Here is a 24,314-nt window from a genome sequence, read left to right as displayed (position 1 = left end):
GGTCAATATTAAAATCCCCGAGCATCATTAATGGATGTGAACCAGTTAGTAATTTCACAAGCTGTTTATCCAGATAATCCATAAAGATTGGTATAGAGCCAGAAAGCAGCCTGTGTAATATAATAAGAATTAGATCTTTAGGTTGCAACCTAAACTAAATAATAAATGGTTCAAATAATATTTCCTTATATACTATTAAGTCGTATCTTACCAAAACCTCGATATCATTTGAAATATATGCTCCATTTCTTCCATGTTATCTGAACTGTTCATTCCTATTGTATAAATTCTATCCTAGAATTTATGAGAGAGCTGAGTTGTGGTCATTCAGCCAGGTTTCAGTAAGACCGATAACCTGAAAAACAGAAAGTTCACATATCTCATTTAAAAAATTAAAGAAAAGAATTTAGCCCTTGACAAATAAGGTGGAAGACTTTGAGGCCTCTCGTATCATCATACTCGGATTGAATTCCATCTCTAAACAAACATTTCGAACTAATATATTTATATCGGCCTGCTATCCCAATATCACAACCCCGATGTAGCTGCTCCGTAAATATACCTCCAAAATCTACATTAAAAGCCTCAAGATTAATAAAATGGCTAATGCTTCAGTAATCCCGATAATAATTATCCATTTTCATTAAAGTCCAAAAGAAAACTTGGTACATGGTTTCAATAATAATAAAGATAACAAAAAGACACGAAAGAGAAAAATAAAAACGATCAACTTAAAAAACGCTAATAAAAGAAGAACCAGGAAAATATTGCCTGTAACCCATTCATCTATCAAGTTCTTGACGCAACGACTCGCAACTTAGTAATTCACACAAACCCCAACATCGTAAGATCACTCAAAACTAACATGACAAACCATCAATAAAACTTAATTAAAATGTACAATTTATGGTATCAACAGATCCTTTGCATTGTACCATGGCATTTTAGCTACAGTGTTGTCTTTTTTGACACAAGTAACAGAGGGCAAGATAGGGGGTACCCAGCATTCCACTAGACATTCACGGATACCCAGGAGCTTCTTGCGCACAATGCGCACACGAGGCGTAACATCATCGCCAACAACAACATTCTTATACACACTGAACTGTTTCCTTTTAAGTTTTTTCGCATTGCTCAAAATAGAAAATCGAACCTGTGTATTGCCCACTTTAATTCTTACAAACTTTTTAGAGCACTGAGCAACACTAAAAGACGGCAAATTTCCGCTATCAAATGACAATCCATGCACCAGCACATCCTAAATCAGAGACTCAGCATCCTTAATAGGTACTTCATTTAGACCCCAAAATAATAAGTTGTACATTTTATTACGATTATCTTCAACAAACGATTGACTGACTACTGAATTCACTTCCTCGTTACATTTATTAACTATCTTCGATTAACCCGCTACAATATTCTTCAAAACCAGAAGTTCTGATTTCACTGTTGCAATTTCATTCTCAAGCAAATTATTGTTATTTTCTATCGATGTTACACGATTGGTCACTGCACTTAAATCAATTTTTATCTCCAAGACTTAGTGCTTGAGTGCCTCAATATTCGGATTTATGGACTGGACCATTTCCAGGATTTCAATAATATTTTCTGCAATTGACCTCTGACAATCAGCGAGATCGCTACCATCAGAACTACTTGTAGAGTTCATCACGGGGTCCGATAATACAGCTTCAATTCGATTTCGTTTAATTCTACCTTTCTTTCCCATAATAACGGGATAAAAATAAGACTATTCGCCTACCTTTATATGAATTATTTTTTACCCACGCTAGTTCATAGACCATCTGATTTTATGGGTGAACCAGCCCATTGGGCGCTGGACTGGCTTATAACATGTAAACAAAAAAAGTATTGTCAAATTACCTATTGTGGGAACACGGTGAACTTTTCTCAAGACAAAAAGTCTTTATAATTTTATATAATTATAAGTCTATAATTTTATAAGTCTTTATAATATTAACCAAAAGAAGAATCGTAGAACATTCTGGTTTCTAGATATTAATAGACCTAAGATGGGGCCAGGGGGCAAAACATATTTTCATTGTGATGTCCTTGGTACTTTCATGGTAACCTAAGTCTGACTACCTAGTAAAAGAACGACCCTTGTCCTAGAGTCTGGAGTTTGATTTTACTTGGCAATTACCTCGTATTTATGAAGCGAACAAAATAATTGTTTTGCAATTTGTGCTGCGTATATCTGATAAACTGTTTCAAATAAACTGACTTGTTATATACCCTTATATCTGTAGAATTCTAAGCAACTAGCACTTTACTGGCACGTTACCTGAATGCATTCAACGGAGTAAGAGCTCTTCGTGCCAGGACCTATTACAATGAATTGGTCTAGTTGAACAGTTAATATTAACCGTGATAAATTAGTCTGCTCTGAGCTGAACTTATGAACTTTGATATTTGAATTTGGATAAGTTTCTAAAGGATGGGAAAGAGAAAGAAGAAAATAGAAGAATCTCTATCGAATTTATTATCTATCGAATAATATCGAATATTATAGAAAATAGAAGAATCTCTATCACATATCGACAATATGTCGCTTACTCTGATGAAATTGGAAAGTAATGAAAATGATAAACATTTAGTGATGTGGAATGTGAAAGTTCAAGATGAAATAAGAGCACAGGAATTACTGTCTAAAGTTGTTATTGAAGGCCTTGATCTCCCAGCCAGAAGCCCAGTTAAGTTGGTGGATTTCAGGGAAAATGCCAAATTCTTGAAATTTTAATTGTCATCGAGGTTAATCAGGAATGAGATTTTGAAGAACGCCAAGAAACTGAAAAACAAAAAAATGGAGGATTCGAGAAAATATATCTGACGGATGATGCGCCAAAGTCTGTTCGTGAAGTTCGAAAGAGGGTGCTTCATGTGAAATTAAAATTGCACGATTTTGGAATTGACTCTTGGTTGTCGAAAGGTGTACCCCCCCTGCCTAGTTATCAAGCGGCGAGATGGAACGAATGAACGACTAACAGTTTGTGAAGGTTTCGCTCTAATTACTGACTTTAAAAGGAAACATGGTGGTCGAATCGCAAATATGGATACATGATTTTTTTTAAGACTAATTGTGTTGATATGATAGTGGATTAGTTTTGTTAAATAATGTGAGTATAAGTGTTCGATATTTATTTGGGTTGAAATAAAAAATGTGGTGGGTTCTGTGCGGTTTGATGTATTTGGGTGTTATTATTATGATTAAGAATCTATTTAGTGTGAGTTTTAGTGTTTGTAATTTTTTGTGGGAGAGGCATGGGGGGGTACTCTTTGGCGTGAGATCAGTACATGATAATGGTTAGTCAAGTTCACGAGATCCCTACATCTAGGCTGGAGGAATTGGAAAGAAATTCAGTCCATTTTAGTAATTTATTCTAAACACCCCTAGCCCTTGATAAAATGGAACTTTCAAACTCGATTTTAATTCCCCCAAATAAATACTTATCTTCTCGTGAAATAGTTCACGAAAACCCAAACACGCAGAGGATATCTTTTCGGAACTGTCGTAGAGGAAAGAGTGGGAAAGATGCAATTAAGATTTTTTTATTTGAATCTGGTAGAGATATTTTTGGAGTTTGTGAAACATTTTTAGATGAAATTTCGGCAAAAAAAAAACTAATATTAGTGATTTCCAATTTTTTTACGTAAGTAGAACTCACCAAAAGCAAGGTGGTTTAGCAATACTGGTTAAAAATTATATTCCGGCACGACTGAAAGAAGAATTTTATATTTGAATACGGAGATGATTTTTGAAAGCTGTATTGTTGAATGTTTTCTACCAAATAATGATAAACTTTTAATTGCTGTAATTTATCGTCCTCCCTCATCAAATAAGGCAGATTTTATTGATAAATTTGAAAATATGTTAAGTGTGATATCAAATCTTCGAATGCCATTTTTAATCTTTGGGGACTTCAATATTGACTTAATAGGATGTCTCCTATCAAGCCAGCAAGGAACTGACCGACATGTCCTTCAGTTTTTAGAATGTAACCTTTCTCATGGCATGAACCCAGTATGTTTTATTCCGACACGCATAACAAATTCTTCTTTTTCTCTGATTGATAATATTTTTGCACCTTATCCTTGTGAGGCCACATTCGTGGCTATGGAGGATACATCTGACCATTGTATTTTAATGTCTGACTTCAAAGCGCAAAAGATAGTCAATAAAGAAAATCATATGAAGAGGAGAAACTTTTCACAAGTAAATCTGAATGAATTGAAATCTAATCTTAGCGATGTAGGATGGAGTGAAGTTATTAATGAGAATGACCCCAACATATCTTTAGATATATTTTATCTAATTTTGAATGAACAACTGGACCTTCATTGTCCATTTAAAATTACGCACCGGAAAGGAACCTCACCCAAACAACCATGGATAAGTCCATCACTTCTAAAATCTATCAAGGAAAAAAATAGACTGTATAAGATAAAAATGAAATACCCCTCAGCTCATAATGTACAGCGATTCAAAAATTATAAAAATTTGCTTGTTAAAACTCTCAGAACAAGTGAAAAAATGTTTTATGAAAATGCATTTAAAAAATCTGATTCACCTCGGACTACATGGAAATTAATTAAGGAAAAAATTGGAAATAATATTAAAAATCCACACCCTGAAGTGATCATAAATTAAAATGGTGTTGAGTTGAAGGGGAAGGATGTTGTTGCAGAATATTTTAGTCATTATTTTTCTAATATTAGTTCTACCGTTGAACTGGAATCCGCTGAATCTCCATCTAATCCATATAAACAATATTTCCCGCCATCCAAAAATTCGGATGGCGGATGGCCAGAAAGTAATTATGAATCTAAATAGTGGTAATTCTCTAGGTCTAGATGGGCTCTCCACAAATATTCAGAAAGAACTTGCATGTGTAATTCACGTCCCGTTGCTTCATATTTTAAATGCATCTATGTCATCAGGGATCTTTCCGGAAGTATGGAAATCTACACGAGTTATTCCAATTCATAAGAAAGGTCATAAGACAGATATAGGTAACTATCGCCCAATAGATATTCTTTCCCCTATATCTAAGGTTATTGAAAAAATTATTCAAAAAAGAATTGTCTCGTATTTTGATAAAAGGAATTTATTTACTAAAAATCAGTTTGGATTCAGAGCGGGTCATTCTACAGAACAAGCTATTGCAGCGCTAATTTTGGAGATTAATGATTCATTAAATGATGAAAATCATGTATCTACTCTTTTCTATGATATAAAGAAGGCATTTGATACACTAAACCATGAAATTTTATTGGAGAAAATTAATAATGCAGGTATTAGAGGTAAAGGCTTAGATCTAGTAAAATCTTACTTGCATGGTCGAAAAATTCAGGTAGAAGTTAATGGGAACCTGTCGAGCCATATTGTTATTGATGATGTTGGAGTCCCCTAGGGATCAGTATTAGGGTCATTACTATTTTTGATTCATATAAATGACCTTTCGAGGTGTTTACCCCAAGATAGTAGATTAGCAGTAATAATTGTTTAATGGCTGAGAATATGGTGATAGCAATGAATTCTTTGAATAAATGGTTCGCATGTAACTACCTGGCTTCGAACTTTTCTAAAACTGAATTCATGATTTTTGGGCGGTCACAGCGGGCAGTAGATAAAATTACCATAGAAGAGTTAATAGTAAACGAATGAAGGATAAAAAGAGTAAATTCATTTCGTTACCTTGGGATTATTCTTGATGAGCTTGTATCTTTCCGTAAGCATTCTGATTATTTGAGATTGAAACTTGCCCATAACTTAGGTTGCCTTCATAGAATGAAACATGTATTTGCTTTTTCCATCCTTAAAATTTTATATCATTCTCTAATTGAATCATATTTTAAATATTGCCCTGTAATATACCTCAACACATTTATGGTCCATCTCCAACCTCTTCAGATAATTCAAAATAAGGCGGTTAGAACCCTGGGTACTTTTGTTCATCGCCCAGTGAGGCTTCAAAATCTTTCAGAAACCCAAACTTTATATCTTTTTCTCAATATACTTAATCTCAAACAACTGAAAGACCTGCATACAGCAATGTGGTATTATGATATCCAATCTTCGGCAAATTATTTCCATGATCTGGGTATAATTGACACTCCCATTTCTCCTGCCCACCACGTCCGCTCCAAGAAGTATCGCCTTCCCCCAATTAAATCTGAAAGAGCTAGATTCTCAATCAGATACCAGATCCCTCATATTGCTAATAAATTTAATTTAACAGATGTGTCCCCAAGATTCAAGAGCCGATTTTCTTTGAAAAAATATATTTCAAAATTTGTTCTTTGCTTGGATGTTGGGATTGGTGAATTTGGATTTTAGTATGAAATTTGTTGTGGTGTTCTCGCGCTGGGGTGGCCTCCTCTGTTATCACCTACCATGTGTGTCTTTTTTTTCATTATTGATATGCTTTATTTGTTATTTCGGCAATTTTTTTTTATGTTTTTGGTCGACACATCGAGCCCTGCTCCCCGTCGGCCAGTTTAGAAAATAATTTATTCATGTAATTTGTTTGTTAAATAAACTTATTCAATACTGAAGTGAGCTTACCTGGGTATTCAAGAGAATTAAAATACAAAAATTTTTGTATTTTCGTTGAAAAAAACGACAATTTCGCCCCTCCCCCTAGATTTGGAAAAATACATTTTGCCGCCCTCAAAGTTTTCTGAAGTGATGCCACTGATCTTTATTCTACTAAAATAAACCTTAGCTTTAATTAAGCCCTTGTGCAGAAATTTAGTTGGAGGGTGACTCGTTTCTGGAGACTGGAGAGGCAAGTACAAAAACATACAAATTGCATTCATAGTTAAAAAAATTGGGATAAGTTCTAATGCTCTTTTCGTTTGACAGGGGATGCCCCATGCATTCCGCCCTAAGTGATGTTGCGTTTGCTTAGTCTGTCTAATTTTAAGGCTGAATAACCGTTCTATTGATTTGGGTTGCATGAGGACATAGACCCCTTGTAAATGTGGCCCCATATAATAATGATGTGGTTTTGAAACTCTGCCATATGTCCCAACGTACTAATAGATTATTATACGTAATTAACAGATTAGATTATTTTGGGAAAACGACTGTTGGTATAAATATGTTATTTCTGGGTCAAACATTAACGATTTGCATGCTCTATAGCTAGACAGGTGAAAAGGCTCCGAAAAGTTTTTAAATTTTTCCTTTATGAAATTTTGAGGCAACAGAAGTCGTTACCATTATAAGGCTAAAAAAAATTGGTTACCATATGATCCAGTTCGCAAAGTATCGTTTATATATTTTGAAATATAATAACTAAATTAAATTAAATAACTGTACCATCTGCATTCTAATTCTTTATTTTTAGGTAAACCATGCTTACTTATTCTTACGTCAAAAATTTCAAATACTGTCGCAGTTCCTTTTCGACGACCAAATTAAGTCACGTTTGGTGAAAGATTTGAAAATGACAAGGGAAAACCGAGAGCAAGCCGCCACTGCTGAAACTTCCGAAAAATTTACTATAATTTATCCGTATGTAAAAGCTGAAAAGTTTGTCCGGGGAATTAAGAATTTGGGTATGACAACGGAAGGCAGGAGCTATCTTGATGAGTTCAGGCTACTCATTACGGAAGTTGGTAAATACAGTTACATTCTCTTGATTAAAAATTTTTACGCCTATCAGGTTGGGGTTCATTGATTATACTGTCATTATCAACAAAACCAGGCAACAAAAATGGTCCACAAAATTAGACTCGTTTAATGGTTAAAGAATGGTTCGAATGGGTTTCAGTGGCGTCAGTTCGCAAAAATTAGGGATGATAGTATCAAAATCTAAAGGGGGGGGGGTCAATTTCTTTTAGTTTTTTTCATTGAAAATACAAAAATAAGGCATATTTCAGTGAATACGCCAAAAAAGGAATTTTGTAATGTAGAGGGTTATATACCCCCCTGCCTTCTTCTCCCCAATTGATGCCACTGATTGGATTCCTTGTATTTTTAGGATTTCCCACAACTAATAGCTAATTCATAATAGTTTTTAATGCATATGTGTAACTGTCTCAAAGGTTTTTAGAGTTCTGAACTTTTAAAATCAATGAAGTTTAATTACCAAGAAAGTTTTTAATCCTAATTCTTATGCAACACCATTTCTTTTTTTTTTATGCACAAATCGCTACGTGAAATCTACGGGAGCTAGAAAAAATACTGTGCAGTTTTGAATTAACGTGAACAACTTCATCTGAAAACCCTCCTAAACAGTTAAACTTGTTTAAAGATGAAAAGTTCTCAAAAGTTGCTGAAACTGTGGGTATAGAAAAATTGTTCTTTAATTTTTGAATAAGAGATTAAACTATATAAGAAAAGTATTTGTTTTTTTTATTCATTAACGTTCATATTGACCAGCGTTACATCATATACTGGGTATCAGCTGAAAATATCTCTGAAAAAAATGCATGAACCCAACGAAAATGCTTGTAATAATCATCGGTCTTGGGAGTAAAGATTTCACAACTTTACGGAGGGTCATGTTCCTGTTTGTTGGGCATTTCAAATTTCACTACTCCATAATTTCAGATTTCAAACCCTCTGTAAAATATGTAAAGTCCCTGTAATATATATGAACCGTTACGAGGAAAAAGTAGGCTTTGTTTAAGAAAGGGTTTCCGACGAGCTCTTTGTCGAAACTTATAAGCATTGGAACCTTAAAGTCAGTTGTCATGGGACTTCAACTGCAGGAGGTTGTACATGCTACAAAATGGATCAAATTGGCTAATGCCCATTTACATTGAAATCTGACTAATACTGCGATTTAGTTAGCGCTAATTTGAGGCAATTAGAATGTTAATAGAATTTTCTGCCTGTCAGAAAATCCTATAAAAAATTTGATCAACTCAAAGTAGCGTTAATTGTTTAAAATCCCTATACAATTTAATTAATTCCAAATCTATAAGTGAAAAGAAGTTCGTTCTGATTTTTTATGGAAATTTATAAGTATTTAAGGGTTCATTTAAAAGTGTTTTGGCATTATGGCTTAAACAAAACTGTCAAAAAAAAAAAAAAAAAAAATTCAGAGGTGCACTAGCAAAGATTTTGAACATTTTAACTTCGTAAATTTTTTATAATAAGAGAATCGTAAAACAGAGACGAGGAATTCCTTTTAATTCAAATATCATGCTGCCTTTAAGGGCAATGGGTGAGGTGTGATCTCTATATCTCCTAAAACGAGTTATTGAGCTTCAACAAACATTGGTAAAACATGAGTATTAATTTTCGCTTTATTTCCTTTTCGGATCCGAACCCTATCTGATAATTTTAGGGAGATAGAGAAGAGGCTCTTCAACTTTTTCCATCATATCTACAGGAAGTGTATGTTGGGTGTCACCTGAACTGGTAGAAAGTAGGGACCTGATTGGATGGCTTAGTCGGAGGTATTGGCGCCCATAAGGTGAATTTTAAGGGGGGGGCTTAGCTGGTCTAATCGGCACTTCCAATGTTGTATAATAGAAATCTCAAAACAAAATACAAAATATACGGAAGCATCATTCAGCCAGGGGGGGATGGAGCCCCCTCTGCCCCCCCCCCCCCATATGGGTGCCCATGGTGGGAGCAGGGGGATTAAAAAGTATTATCCTCTTCACATCTTTTGGAGTCAGAGAGAAAGAGAGAGAATGTTTAATTAGAAAACGAAAATTTAATTGGATTTATGATTATGATTGAAACACTCTATTTAGTATAAACAGATTTAGCTAAGCATTAGTTTTCAGAATACATTTTTAAACCTTTTATTAAATCTATTTGAACGTACGGAAATTAACCGATTTGAAATGGAACGGAGCCCTTTAGCTATCATAGGCTGTATCATCCCCTGATTCTTTATTTTATGCGTTATTTTTATCATCATTTCTCTGTTGCTTCTGTATTTTATTGTGTCCCTTGTTTATTCTTAGGGAATGTGATGGGCTATGCAAGAATGCTTCGCTCTGGTAACCTTCATTGTTCTGCATCTACTAGTGAGGTTTTACCTTCTCTACTCTACTCTATCGCAGGATTAAATTCAGCATTAGACGAGAAAGGATTTTCTAGTTCAACCGCGGATGCAGCTAGTGAGCTAGAAAGTACATTGGGAAATATCACTAAAAACTTTGAAGGTGGTTCCGACTTTCTTCAGGTAAAGTCTATTTATTTCTTAGTTATGTTTTATGTTTTGTAGTCATTTTGCAAATATTAAAGTTTTTCAGTTTTCTAATAATTACTTGACATAGCATGTATACATAAAAACAAATCCGAAAAGTAACAGGTAGTCAGGAAGCCACTTGCCAAAAATGTGACTAGTAGGTGATCAGTGAGCAGCAGAAGGTTTAACAATGAAATGTGGGGTAATCGATTTCGGTGATTTCGGATATGAGCGTTATATACTCGGCCAAAAGGTGCTAGTCTCCGAAATTTGAAAAAAAATCACGTTTTTTGCTCTTAAACAATACGTTTTGCAAAAACTTTCAACAATGATCACACAGCCTATGGTGATTGATACCACCGATTACAAGTGACCCGCAATGCTGATGAGCTTTAAACTTGCAACTTTGTTATTTTCATCCTAAAAAAAATTGCCTTAATATTCAAGTAGCCTATTTGGTGAGTAACGGAAAGTTATACTATGACTACTTCTAATGGCGACTGCTAGCTATTTCGTATAATGTACTTATTAACAAACAAACTTTAAAATATACTAGCTCAGCATGTCAAATTTTTCCACCCGAGTCTGGATTATAGATAGAAGAAACTTTGAAAATTACAGAGATTACAGAGAGAAAAATTAATTGTAGAGCATAAAAGAAGCATTCAATCATTTGTCACCAAGCCACAAAGTAAATCCCATGGTCAATTTCCTGTGCATGACTAATTTTCTGTACACCGCTTGCACGAGGAGTTCTCAGTTTCAGTTTCATTTACCTTTATTTAAAAACAAAATACATAACTTACACAGCATTCCTGCCAGGAAAGCCCACAGAACATTAACTAATATTAGTTAAAAATAAACAGAAACAACAAATTAACTGAACGTATCAACAAGAAAAAAAGAGAGAAAAGTAAACCAGTAAATAAATCAACCTATGGTTTCAACTTTAGAGGTAAAAAAAAGAATAAGAGAGAGAAAGCAATAATAGAGTGCACTCGACTAGGTATTTAGGCATTATTGTAAATGAGACGCTTAGTTCTTCAGATCATTTAAATTGTATAACATCTAAAATTGCCCATAATGTTGGAATTATTAGGAAATTGAAGCACATTTGTCCTAAAATTGTCCTTAGACTTTTGTATTTTTCACTTGTCCATTGTTACCTTTTACATTGTTGTTCGGTATGGTCTTCAACTTTTCAATCCCATCTGAAACGCCTTAGAGCTTTGCAGAATTCTGCCATTAGGATTTTAGCAAATTATGGACCGAGAGATTTGGTGAGAAATGTGTATTTGAAACTGAAAATTCTTCCTCTAGCAGGTATATTCCTTTGTTCGATCTATGGTAATGTTTGATATTATTAATAACCTTACTCAGAATGTTTTAATGACATTTTTATAACTGGTGTGGATCTTCACAGTTATAATACAAGAAATGCAGATGCATTTCGGCGGCCGCAGTGTGAAACAACCCGGTCACAGTTCTCTGCTCGGCATGTTTTGCCGAGCTCCTGGAGTCATTTACCAATTGGGGTTGTGCGTGAGCATGACCGAAGTAGTTTCCGGGGAAAATTGACGGATTTTTGCAATAATATTTATCAATTTGTCTGATTTTTTTTTTCTTTTCTTTAGTAGTGCCATAATGGAATTTTTGGTTGTATTGTTTTGTTAGCCCGTCGGCGGCGGATATTGTTTTGTTTTTGTCTATTTATATTGAAAACTGTGTTGGAAGTTGGAGTTGGCCTAAGGAACCGAAAGGCTCCTTGGCGTTTGTTTTTTGTAAATTATGTGTAAATAAAATTATACTCATGTAATTAAAAAAAAAAAAAAAAAAAAAAAAAAAAAAAAAAAAATAGGAAAAGAGAAAAAAGAAGGGAAAGTAAAAATGGGGAGAAAAATTAAACCTGGAGGAGGACAGCACTAAACACTTTCTGTAATGACCCTTCGCTGCTCGCTTAAAGGATATAAGATTATATGAATTCTGGATGTCTAAGGGGAGTGAATTCCAAATAGTCGGTGCAAAAATCTAATTAAAAAGAAGCTCACGGGCCACTCTATCTAAAAATGCCTTAAGGGTGGACACTATTGGTCTCACCTCATCATCTTGGAAAATCCAGCCAAAGTGTATGGGATCTAGAAACTATGGCTTGGCCGGTTTGCTTGTAAAAAAGAGAAAGCGGACTGGAGGTAAACGCGACTGAAATGGCATTCGTAGCGTTATATATGAGCTCCCACTTCCGAGGGTGTAATTGTACTCGACAGTCGTCAGGAGAGATAAGGAGGTGTGGATCTTTACCATGTACGGTGACAATGACTTCCCTGCAAATAAAATGACACCTTTCTTGCACAGAAGGATCAACCTTTGACCTCTCTATCTCTTTCATAAGTAAAGCAATATCTTCCTGCAATCGCCATTTCTTGACAGCCTTAGCCAGCATTCTTTTTCCTTTAGAGACCAACTGCATCACAGCCCAAAATTGAATGAAGAAGGCTGATGGAAAAAACTAGATCGTTTGGTAAATTCCGGCAAAGCTAATGTACAGAACTGAATATTCACTGAATTGGACAGAAGCTTTCCATTTTTCCGTTTATCCAAAGAATAGCTTATAATGGTCCTTCAAAAGTACAATTATGTCTGTGTCATTCGAATCGACATATACAATACAGATACCCCTCCTCAAGCAGTCCCTTTGCAACACAAATCTAGTATCCACCTCTTTAGGGTAAAACTCAAATGCTGTTCAAAGCATCCATAAATATTTCCACTTCTCCTGAGCATTTCTACTATCATCCGGTCTTGAAAACCTCTACAGAGGCAGGAACTTAAAGCTGCTTGTAGCACATGGATAAGTTTTCAAATTCGTCAAAAAAAAAGTTCAATCACTTTCGCCTTTGCCTCTGAATTTTATAGCACCGAATTCCAATCATCTAGCTTTGAGTGTCTATCTAGAGACTACAAATTTGTATGGAGATCCTCGTGCTCGTGGCATCCAGCCCAGTCCTTCAAGCAGATCATATTTCAGCATAAAGTCCTTCAGTAGAAAGGATTAAGCCTGGATTCCAGAAAAAAATTCACTTTAACAACAGCTTTGTGCCGCTGCAGGAAGGTGGTGAGCCGAGTCAAACTCATTTTGAGGCACAATACCTAGCATCTCTCTGAATGTAGCTGAGAGTGAGGCACAAAAAGGAAGTGTTATAGTCCAGTTCACAAGTGCCAATTCATTCATGGTAATCTCTGTCATTCCACCCTTTGTCTTTGAATCCAAATTGATAATGGATTCTATCGCATGATCAGGGGATATGGAATTGAATCAGGCATTTTGCCTATTCACATTGTACAGCAAATTACAGAATGCCTGATGTGTCCCCGAGGTATCGCATGTTTCTAGTGACCACGTGCAACTAAATAAGGATGAATTTGCCCACTCCGGTAAGGCGGTCATCCCAGTCACCAGATCTTTTACTACATAAAAACTGCCACCAAATTATTATTATTTCTTTGCATTGTTTCCAGAACTTGTGGGGTTTTGAGCTTGCACGGGAACTCTCAAACATTTCCAGCTAGGGGGACGATTTTGCAAGTTTTTTCTTAAGACACTGAATGTTTTCATCAGTGGGAGTAACTTCTCTTGAGATTTTCAAGTTCTTCAGTAAGCCTTGAAATTCGTCGAAAATAGTAATGCACGGTTAACTTTCTAATTTGATACGAAAATCTGCAAAAGCTTCCCAGTACAGAACAGATATAGCATCGAAAAATAAAATATAAGCAGCGAAGGCTTTATAATACAGTTTTCCACTCACCACTTTCTTTGTGATTCCTAGTAGAATTTCAGTCTCATTAATCAGCTTTTGGAAACCAGAGCACTTGTGGCCAATCACACCCATAAAATCCAATAATATATAAAGACCACCCATTCTGAGGACAACGTTAGAATATGTTACCGAATTTTTCAATCTTAAGGCATGTTCAATGGCCTATTCCACGACTGCTGGGTTAGAGGGAGAGTGTGGAACCGCTGGCGGTTACCCGATCTTGGTAGTAGAAATATCAGTCTTATTGTCGCACGCAGCTGAGAAAAAATTTAAAACCAAAATATGGCTGAGGTTGTGCTGAGACACTTGACACTTTCATAAGCTGCGTTGGCAACGCTCTACAAAGAAGCCAGATCGTAAAAAAGTCTGAAATGGGAACAGTCTGATCAACTGGCAAACCAATGAGATTTCTGTATTTTGCTGTCACCTGCATTTTTTGCTTTAGGTACATACTGCCAAACTTTCCTTGCTGAATATGATTTAAAGATGACAGGGAAGGGTTTCTATTCCATTTTCCAAATTTATTTTTGAAATTTCTACTTTGTTATAAGTTTCAAACGTAAAACTTACCGTCAATACTTTCTTTACATCAGGCTCCACGTAAAACTTTGCTTGCATCAGGCTCCATTTAAGTAGCAACGCCATGCTCATCCATAGATTCTATTGCTTTGACAGAGTTTTTCTATTCAGCCAAGTCAAGGAGATCTACCAGGACAGACACGTTTGTGCTATATATATGCCTATGGCTATCCGAGCTAAAAATTCGGTCACTCTGCTTCTTCGCTTATAGTTCAAATATGAAAAGGTTAGAGAATTTCTAGATCACTCATTTTGAAGATACACTTTGCGGAGGCAAATTTTCAAGATGGATCAATATTTTTCCAAGACGCTATAAATTACGTTATCTTTTTCTTCAATTCCTAAAGATTACAACTGAGAGGCAAGAAATAAAACAATTTTGGAGCAGTTTGGATTTTTTACTAATTTAACGGGAATTGTGGCCAGTTAGGATCGATTTTTAGGGAATTTGAGGAAATGGGGATGTAGCACCCATTTGTATTCAACATGATCGATTACATTAGACTACCTTTTCGAACCTTCTAGTGCTTGCTGATCACCCAAAACCTAAAATATCAATATTCCTCTCGTGTGGCTCCATCATTAAGGCATAGGCTAGCCTACAAGAAGACAACAAATTAAACAAGTTCCTAAGCTCCAAAATAATATATATGTTTGGGGCATGCACGCACGCAAAACTTTTTTGTAGGAGGGGTTGGGGTAAATGCGCCCAAAGACATTAAACAATTGAAGTTACAATAAGTTTGTCTCAGGGTTTGTTCCACAAGCTTCAGGCTGACTGGATCATTCCTTTCAAATTTTGAAAACAATGTCTATGTATATACTATTCTAAATGGTGGATATCGGGTGATACCATAGCATGGCGGAGGACCAATTGTTCTTCCGAGAAATACGCAGTTTCTCTGTCTAGCATGGTGGATGTCGAGAAATAAGAAGTTATTCGTTTGAAATTCAACCTCTGGCAGTAGCGTGCAATTGGTTTTTCTTGTTGGATAAATAAGTGAGTCGGATGAGATTATAAGTTTTTTTTTTTTTTTTTAAGCAACAGCATTGAGGTAGTAAACAGCAAGTTGTCTTAATTTTTAAGTCATTTTATGGACCCAAACCAATTGGAAGGTGACCTGATACCCCTTCAGTGTCATAGGCCTGACCCCCATAACCCCACCTGGCGTTAGGTAAGAATTTCAAGATATGCATTTTAATGAATATGGTGGAATTGTCTATAATGTGTCCTTAGTGGCGACTGACAGCCCCTAGGATAAAGACCTAAATTGCGTAAATAGGCCACGTAAAATAGATGCTATCACGGTATGTTTTAATAGAATGGACGGATATTTTACACCTTATTTAGTTTCACAGTGGTTGGTAGGGGCAAGAATAGGCAGGTGAAACCGAGTGGAATATTTTTTAAATAGTTAGATTCTTGTTAGATTTTTTTTACATTGACAGATATTAATATAGTACATAATGTATTAAAAAATATATTATACATATTACACAACATATTTTTAACTACCGGAGCCGAGTTGCAAAGGGTCATGTCCACCTCAGTATTATGTTGTTTTTTTTTTGTTTTTTTACAATTAGACTTTTTTCAGATACCTTCTCTTCTAGCTTTTGGTTCAGGCGTTTGCAGAGGCATTCAGAGATAAGAAACACACTCACTTGAGGTTATTTTACCTGATTGTACCGCCTTTGACTATTAGCTATGTTGAACAGCTTCGAAATGGGAAAGAAAAGCTGCAGCGAAAAGACAAAGAGAATGCTTTCTTTACTGATGATGGTTTTGTTATGGGTAGGTCTCCTTTTCTCATGTCTTTCACTACCTGGGGATGTCTGAATTTCATTGTTTTTCCTACCTCACACAAGTTTTATATAATACTGTGTAAGAATTTACTTGAGTTTCAGTTTTGGCGAATGTAGTTCAACCTAATACAAACTGTGCAGAAATTACATTAAAAAAAAGAAAATTACTACATTAGTTGCCAGTGAGACGAATAGTGCTCATTTTGACTATTACTCGCCAATTATGAATCAAGTTAGACTACTTTGGAAGAATTATATTTTTTATACTACAAAAGATATTTATAGAAAATCTGAAACGATTCTTAATTAGTAAATTGTTCATGTGCCGAATTGGTCAAGTTCATAAAACGAACAATTGCTAAATTTCAAATACAACTTAAATTGCTGTTTTTTTTAATGCATTTTTACCTTGCCTCAAAAATATTAAACAGCTTTTTCATATTTGCTTCCATGTTTAGTGGTGTCAAATAACGAACACTTGGGAGGGAGAGGGGAGTGAAATGTATTTTTCAAAATGCAAGGAGGGGTCACGTTTTAGGTATTTTCCCAATTTTCCTGTGAAAATGCCCACCTTTGATGAGAAAAGGAGAGGCATATGCCTCTCCCCTAGAGTATAAAGCCATCAGATATGAGGCATGGCTTCGCCATGGTGTTCTCAGTAAGAAATCTCACTTAAAGACTTTTTAGTATTCACTTATTCAAATTGCCTCTTAAAAAACAATTTATTGCTGGGCAATTCAAAATGTTTCCATCATTTTCATTGTGATAATCTCCATTCTACTTCAGTAAATCCTCATGAACAAAGACAGAGTACGTTGTAAGTAATTTTAAAAGGTGTACGGAATTCTAAAATACTTTGTAAATACACATAAAGCGTACGAAATAGTAATTTTTCTTGACCGTAAGTCTAAAATATAAAATTTAAAAGTGGATCTAAACAAAACTGTTTTTCAGGGGATCAAATCTTGAAACAAGCGAAATAAATTATCATATTGTCTCTGTATCTCTTATTGATCTTGCAGCAGGACAAGGTGTTTTCCGCCTCAACTGGGATTCGAGACTCAGATGTTAAGTAAGAATTAGTTTACCGTGCTGTTTCTATATAATTTATAAAGAACAATCGCAATGAAAAACGATGCTACCCTTACTATTCTGTTTATTTTGAGAAATGGGATAAGCTAAAACATTAATATTTGTAGCATCAGTTCTTCTAGGCTTTATAAAGATTGAAAAATATCGGCAAGGTGAAATACAAGAAAAGTACAAAGACAAAAAACTATTAAAGTACCAAGTATAGCCAAAATGAAGTCTACTCGTTTGAATTGATTAACTGCAGACTTACACAACCATATACATTCTTGTTTCATGGAACAGGGGTCAGTGGTGTGACTCCGTAAGCTCAGCCAGAGTCAACCCAGATCTAAATGTTTACTTGGATTTTGGGGAAGGCAAACAGGAAAGATATGCAAAAGCACAAAGTGACTGGCCCCTTACTACCTCATTGCCCTTCCTGACTGAAGGGCTATGGGACAGAGATCAGCGCCACCGGTTTGGACTATGAAATTTAGTGCCGTTGCTTCACTTTGTTTTTACACAACTATATATCTTTAAAACATTGGGAAAATATCAAATTCAAGTTTTATTGAAAAGAATCTCCACGTGTAGTTTTGTAGTTTTTAGTAGTAACGGGCGCCAAATTGAAAAAAGAAGTAAGGTAATGTAAAAATTAGCGAAAACTAAGCTCAAAATATATGGCACCATTGAATTGTTTGTTTGTCTTGACCGTAAAGTTTATGTTGAATCTTTAAAAAGGGCTTCCTAGTGACTTTCTAGGTCTACGGGCATAAGATTTCAGCTTATTGTTATAGAATGCTCTTATTTTGACTCCTACCGACAAAGTTCTTCTATATTTTTCTTCTATCCAAAAATATGAAAATTTATTCAAGGTTATGCAGCAATTATTTAACGAGGCTGAGGGAAGGATGTATCCTGGGAAAAACAGGCAGTGAAAATACAGACGACTTAAACGATAAATTCTTACATTTTGTGTCTATAAATTTAAGTTCTTCTCGATTTTTTCGGCTTTTGAGGACCTAGGCCTGGGCCTTCTCTTCTGTGTGCCTATATTTATTTATGGGAGGGGTCTTGATGGATAATAGATGTTGATTTCATGGTTTCTATCTGTATCCATATTGAAGCAGTAGTATGTATATGATTATTGTAGATCAACAGAGGTTTAAAAAAATAGAAACAGAGTAGAACAGAGAATAGACAGAATTATTGAAGTTGTTAATACCATAAATAGATTAAAAAGAAGTCTTGAATTTTACTATTTTTTAGAAGGGGGCTCATTGATTTTACAGAATTTTTACAGCAGTAGTATGTATATAGGATTGTTGTACATCAACAGAGATTTAAAAAATGAAAACAGAGTAGAATAGAGAATAGACAGAATTATTAAAGTTGTTAATACCATAAATGGATTAAAAAGAAGTCTTGAATTTTACTATTTTTTAGAGGGGGGCTCATTGATTTTACAGAATTTTGCCAGGCAAAAAAATTTTTTTTAAGTCGCGGTAAATACTGAAATGCGCAGCTTAAAATAGCAAATTGATGATATTTTTCAATACTTGTCATGCAAAAAAAATCAAAATGGATTTTTTGCAATACTTGGGATACTTTTTTTAAATTTAGAATTTGAGGGGGGGGGGGGGCTTAATCCATATTAAAGCAGTATTCTAGTATACAGGATAAAAACTAACAAATAATAGAAATCATGCATAATTTTGCTGAAGCCAGTGAGAATCCCAGGGTTATTTTCCCGCAAGGAAAAAACTTTTTGAATATTTTCTGGGGGGTTGGGGCAATGAACTTCTGGGATGTGGCTTGACCCTCTATTTTGCATATGACTAAGGCAGGAATTGTTAATACTGTGGATTTTACTTCGGTGGGTTTTATTACTAATACAGTGGACAATCTTAATCTTAATTGTAAATCTTAATCTTAACAATCTTAATTGTACTATTTCTTGAGAATTTACTGAAGCTACTTGAATTTACTTATTCTACAAGAGAAAAAAAAGCCGAAAAATAGCGTTTAAAGTCGCATTCTTTACTCAAATATCTAGTTTTAAGCAGCAACTTGGTGATTTTTCAACCTTTATATCGCCTGAAAATTCAAAATAGACGAACAAGTTTACCAAAATACAAAATTTTCTGTAGTACTTAAGACAAATTTTTTCAACACGAAACAATAAACATACACTTTTTGTGGCTTTGAGTTCTCCTCCTTGTCAAAGCATCCAGTGAACACCCCCTCCCCCTCTCTCCTGTTGGGAATCAACAGATATGTAATGAATTTTTTAGTTGAATTTTTGATTTTTAATGACAAAAAGTGTAGTTGAATTTAACCAATTTGTTTCGCTTATCAATTTCCACGGATCAAAATGGCAGCAATGACGGAAATATGATGCTGCCCTAAAAATTTCATAATTTTAAAACAACTAAAAAAAATCTAAGACAATCTTAAGGTTCGGGTATGAATAGACCTAATTTGGACCCAGGAGACAATTTTTTTTTTTTTTTTTTTTTTTTTAATGTCCTCCTTATTTTAAAAAATTATTTTTTAAGCACAACCTGTGGCTCAAAAGTGTTTTTTTATCCCGGAATAATTTTTATCCCAGACAAAAGCGGTTCCAGATTTAACTAATCAGTTTTGCTTATTTATTTTTACGGTTTAATGTGGCAATATTGACGAACATGCGGAACATTTCATAATTCTACAATTATGAAAGAATAAAACTAAAAGAAAAATTTTACGAATTTGTAGTTTTTTGGTATGAGTAGCCCTAAGACCGGCCCAGGGGTTTCCATTATAAAGTTCCAGGAAAGATTAGAAGATAAGACAGTTCTAAATGATTAAGACGAATGACTGTACAGGGGAGACTATATAGGAGATTTGCAAATTGAAGAACGATTTAATCATAGAAGCTCTGTCCCATGTATTAGAAAAAAAAGAGATTTTTTCAACCTCTGAGCAATTGACTCGCACAATATGCATAACTATATTTTATTAAAAATGTACTCTGAAATAACAAACTTATTATTTAAATGTATCATTTACGCATCGAATAAAAGAATCTTAGGTTTGCAGCAAGGCAAACTGTCTTAAGATTCTCTAGGAGTAACAAAAAAAAGTAAAAGTGTTTACACTTTTTGACAAAAGTGAAAGTTTTAACATCATTGCGTCTATTTATTATGTATGAGTAGTAATATTCATGTTTTTCCTAAACTAGGTGATAAATTACCAATGGTTCTCAAATTTAGGGGTATGAAATTAGGTACATCTTGTGATTTCAAAGGTATGCCTATTCAGCAGCTCCATATGTAGCTCGAGATTATGCTGATCGAAATTAACTACTTGCCTTGTGTTTGAACTAAGTCTATTTTAAAGCTTAGTTGGACTGTATGTATATCTTTGAAAAATCACTTCTATTAATTTGGGACCTGGTCCTACCTGACTAACACACTTATTAAAACGGAAATCTTACGAATAAGAATATAGTCAATTTTTGTATCCTCACAGCTCTATATTAGGTCCTACTCTCTTTTTGATTGATAATCTATTTGTTTTTAGAGTGAAATACAGTGTGGTCTAGAAATTACCACAGGAAATCGTCTAAGGTTGTCATATACTTAATTTGAATAAAAATTTTTTGAGCACATGGATGTTTGAAAAGAAGTCTTCAGTATGTCTGTTTTATCGCTTCTTCATGCACATGAAATTTGTTTTTGGAGTTAGTTGAGTCCACGATCGATATCAAACGGGAAGCGCAACATAAATGTTTTTCCCCACAAGACATCGTCCCAGATTTCATTCCGCAACTGTCACTAATGGGTCACAGCTACTGTGACATTTCAAGCAGTGTTGGAATCTAGTGTCTGCTGTATTTTCTATTTGTTTTGAAGTTTGGCTTGATACCTTTCTGGTGTCAACAAAGAAATCTTGTCAACCCTTTGGTTGACAAGATTCCTGGAAAAATAGTGAGAAATTCTGGAGATGTTGTTTTCTAAAATTATTTCTTAGGATTTTATCGAAGTGGGCTATGGGATGTTTATTAGCATTATGGCATTGATGCTTAAAGTATTGGTGATGATAGAATCAGCCTCTCGTGGGTTAGCTGGACATTTCAGCTCCAAATTCATTTAAATTCCCCGGAGAGAAGTGCAAATTCTAACGAGCTATTGTTGTAAGGTGACTTTGCCTTTTTCATATTCAACCGGTGCTAGCTGTACTGGTGCTATACTGCTTATAGTGCTAGTAGTTATTAATTGCTAAGAGAGCTACTTTAAATCCCCAAAGAACCAACTATTTTCATGTTTTTTCCCTGACATGAAGCTGAATGCGACAGTTTGACCTTGTAATAATTGAGTAATGGTAAATTTGATTCTCAGTATTGTTTTTCTTTTTAATGAAACATGTATTTTGTTTTGATATAATTTCTATTTTCTTGTACTCTTGCCAATCAAGATTTCCTGACAACGTGAATAATAAGTAATTAATGTCATTATTTGTTTTTGTCTAGCTTTTGGAGTACTTTTTTAATCCTTGAAGGACGCCTTTTGTTTGAATTTAATTGTTTTCTTTTTTATCTGACGGAGGACATAAATTCAAGTATTAAGCCAAGCTGAACATAATAATTCATAAAAATCATTGAATCGTCAACCTTTGCTGTTGAATAGAAAAGTCAGTCTTAAATCAAATTAATATTTTTCCACTTCGTAATAGCAGTTAAGGTTACGCTACCAATAAGTGAAGGTGGTTACAGAAAATAAAAAATTATAATTGATATATAAGAATAGGCACTTTTTTTGCTTCCAGAGGCCTTGATTAGTGATGTTTCTGTAGATGATGTATTTACGTTGTCACAGTCGAGCGATGTAAAATTTTGGGCATGTATCGTTGCTGTCACGAATAAAGGTTATGTCGGATTCACATTTCAGAATCATTTCACGTATTTGAAAATGTGAAATACAGCCTTTATGGATTAGGTGATGTTGTAATGTCTCAACCATTCTGATGACCATATAATAAAAACAAAGTCAACACCTACTTATCGCGGTAGTGATGAGGAGACAAGCCTCAAAAAGTGAAAATGACGTTAAATTGAAAAATTTTTTAAAGAAAAAATATCCTGTGTATATTTTTATCTAAAAATCGAAAACGTATGGTGCTTATACTCCCTAACTTTCTAAGTTTTAGGGACGACAACACCAATAATATTTGTCTGATGGGGAAAAACAAATACGAAATTGGGTTTTGATACAATCCTGTGTCCCTAAACAAAAACATGCCTATCTCTCCCAGCTTTTTTAGTACAATTTAAATATTATTTAGTATAATTTGATATATTTGATATATATATATATATATATATATATATATATATATATATATATATATATATATATATATATATATATATATAATATATATATATATATATATATATATATATATATATATATATATATATATATATATATATATATATATATATATATATATATATATATATATATATATATATATATATATATATATATATATGTATATATATATTCAAAAAATATATTTAATAATAAATATATATATATATAATATACATTTAACATATATAAATATGGTACCGGGTTCTGGTACTCGGCACGCGGCAAGCCTCTGTATATAGATTCTCACTGTTGCTGATATTCGAGACGTAGACAAATTGAGCCTTTTATGTATGTCACGGCGTCCCAATGGATCCTTAATTAGACGTGGAGCCTTTGTTGAATTACATTTTTTTTACTGGGCCTTTAACTTTTGCCTCGAGTTGCCTTTTGTTATTATGAATGACATATTGCAAATCCTGTGTTTCTTTCCATTGATCAGTTGATGGGACAAAAACTTCTTTTTCTTCCAACGATTTATCTAGTTCAGGTTTTTGATTTTCAAAGGTATGGAAAACGTTAACGACCACCTTTGTTTCTTTTAATTGTTCAGGTGGTGGGACAAAAACTTCTTCTTTTGCCGGGGCTTGTATTTTGTCATTATGAAAGATATATCGCCGAACCTTTGTTTCTTTAATTGTCCAGGGGGTGGGACAAACACTTATTTTTCTTCCAACGATTTATCTAGTCCATGCTTTTGATTTTCAAAGGTATGGTAGGCATTGATTATCCATTTCAAAATTCAAAACCCAATTATCATCGCTATCATTTTCAGTTTGTTTGGTTCGTTTTACCTCGGCTTATCTTTCGTCATTATGAAATACATATTGCCGAACCTTTTTTTTAACAAAGGTATGGTAGGCATTGATGACCTTATCCATGTCAAAATCCCAAACCCAATTATGATCCCTATTACTTTCAATTTTGACACGTTTTGATTCTCGCTATCCAGGTTGATTTCCATTGATTCGCTCACATGTTCGGTGTCAACCCTTGTACTGAGGGCTGGGGGGATTTTTTATCCTCAAAGACATAATTTCCTGACCTTTTTAATAGGCTTAACAAAATGGCTATATCAAAATTTCGATTCTAAGTGTTTGGGGAAATGATGGGCGTGAAGGGAGACATTTGCCCTCTGATCAGTTTTGACTAATAAAAAAGGCAATAGTCCTCTCAATTTACAATCAAATGAGCCCTTTTTGAAGCTTCTACGGCAAAACTTTCTATAAAAACGTTATATGCTCCAAGGGCATAACTTACGACTTTTGTCATGAGGGTTAGGGGGGGAGGGTTGTCATCCTCAAAGACATAACTTCCAGACCTTTCAGCTACGTTGGACGAACTGACCAGACCAAACTGTGGATCGATGGTGGTTTGGGAAAGGAGGGGCGTTGGGGGGGGGATTCTCCCTCTCATTGCTTTCAGCATAATTTCCGGACCCTTCA

General features: G+C 34.6%; 1 protein-coding gene across 1 annotated transcript in view; it reads left to right on the top strand.

Moving 5' to 3' along the window:
* Window positions 1–24,314, top strand: part of SWIP (strumpellin and WASH-interacting protein) — a 190,506-nt gene that overhangs the window by 148,681 nt on the left and 17,511 nt on the right. Inside the window, exons 16-18 of the mRNA XM_089102346.1 lie at window positions 7,374–7,644; window positions 9,955–10,175; window positions 16,190–16,370. Coding sequence (XP_088958472.1) covers window positions 7,374–7,644; window positions 9,955–10,175; window positions 16,190–16,370 — 673 coding nt within the window. The remainder of the gene's footprint in view (window positions 1–7,373; window positions 7,645–9,954; window positions 10,176–16,189; window positions 16,371–24,314) is intronic.

This window comes from Artemia sp. Qi Xiang Cuo, chromosome 16 (assembly GCF_049724085.1).
Source record: "Artemia sp. Qi Xiang Cuo chromosome 16, ASM4972408v1, whole genome shotgun sequence".
NCBI lineage: Eukaryota > Metazoa > Arthropoda > Branchiopoda > Anostraca > Artemiidae > Artemia > Artemia sp. Qi Xiang Cuo.
Note: the sequence above shows the minus strand (reverse complement) of the source record. Positions and strands in the feature narration are given on the sequence as shown.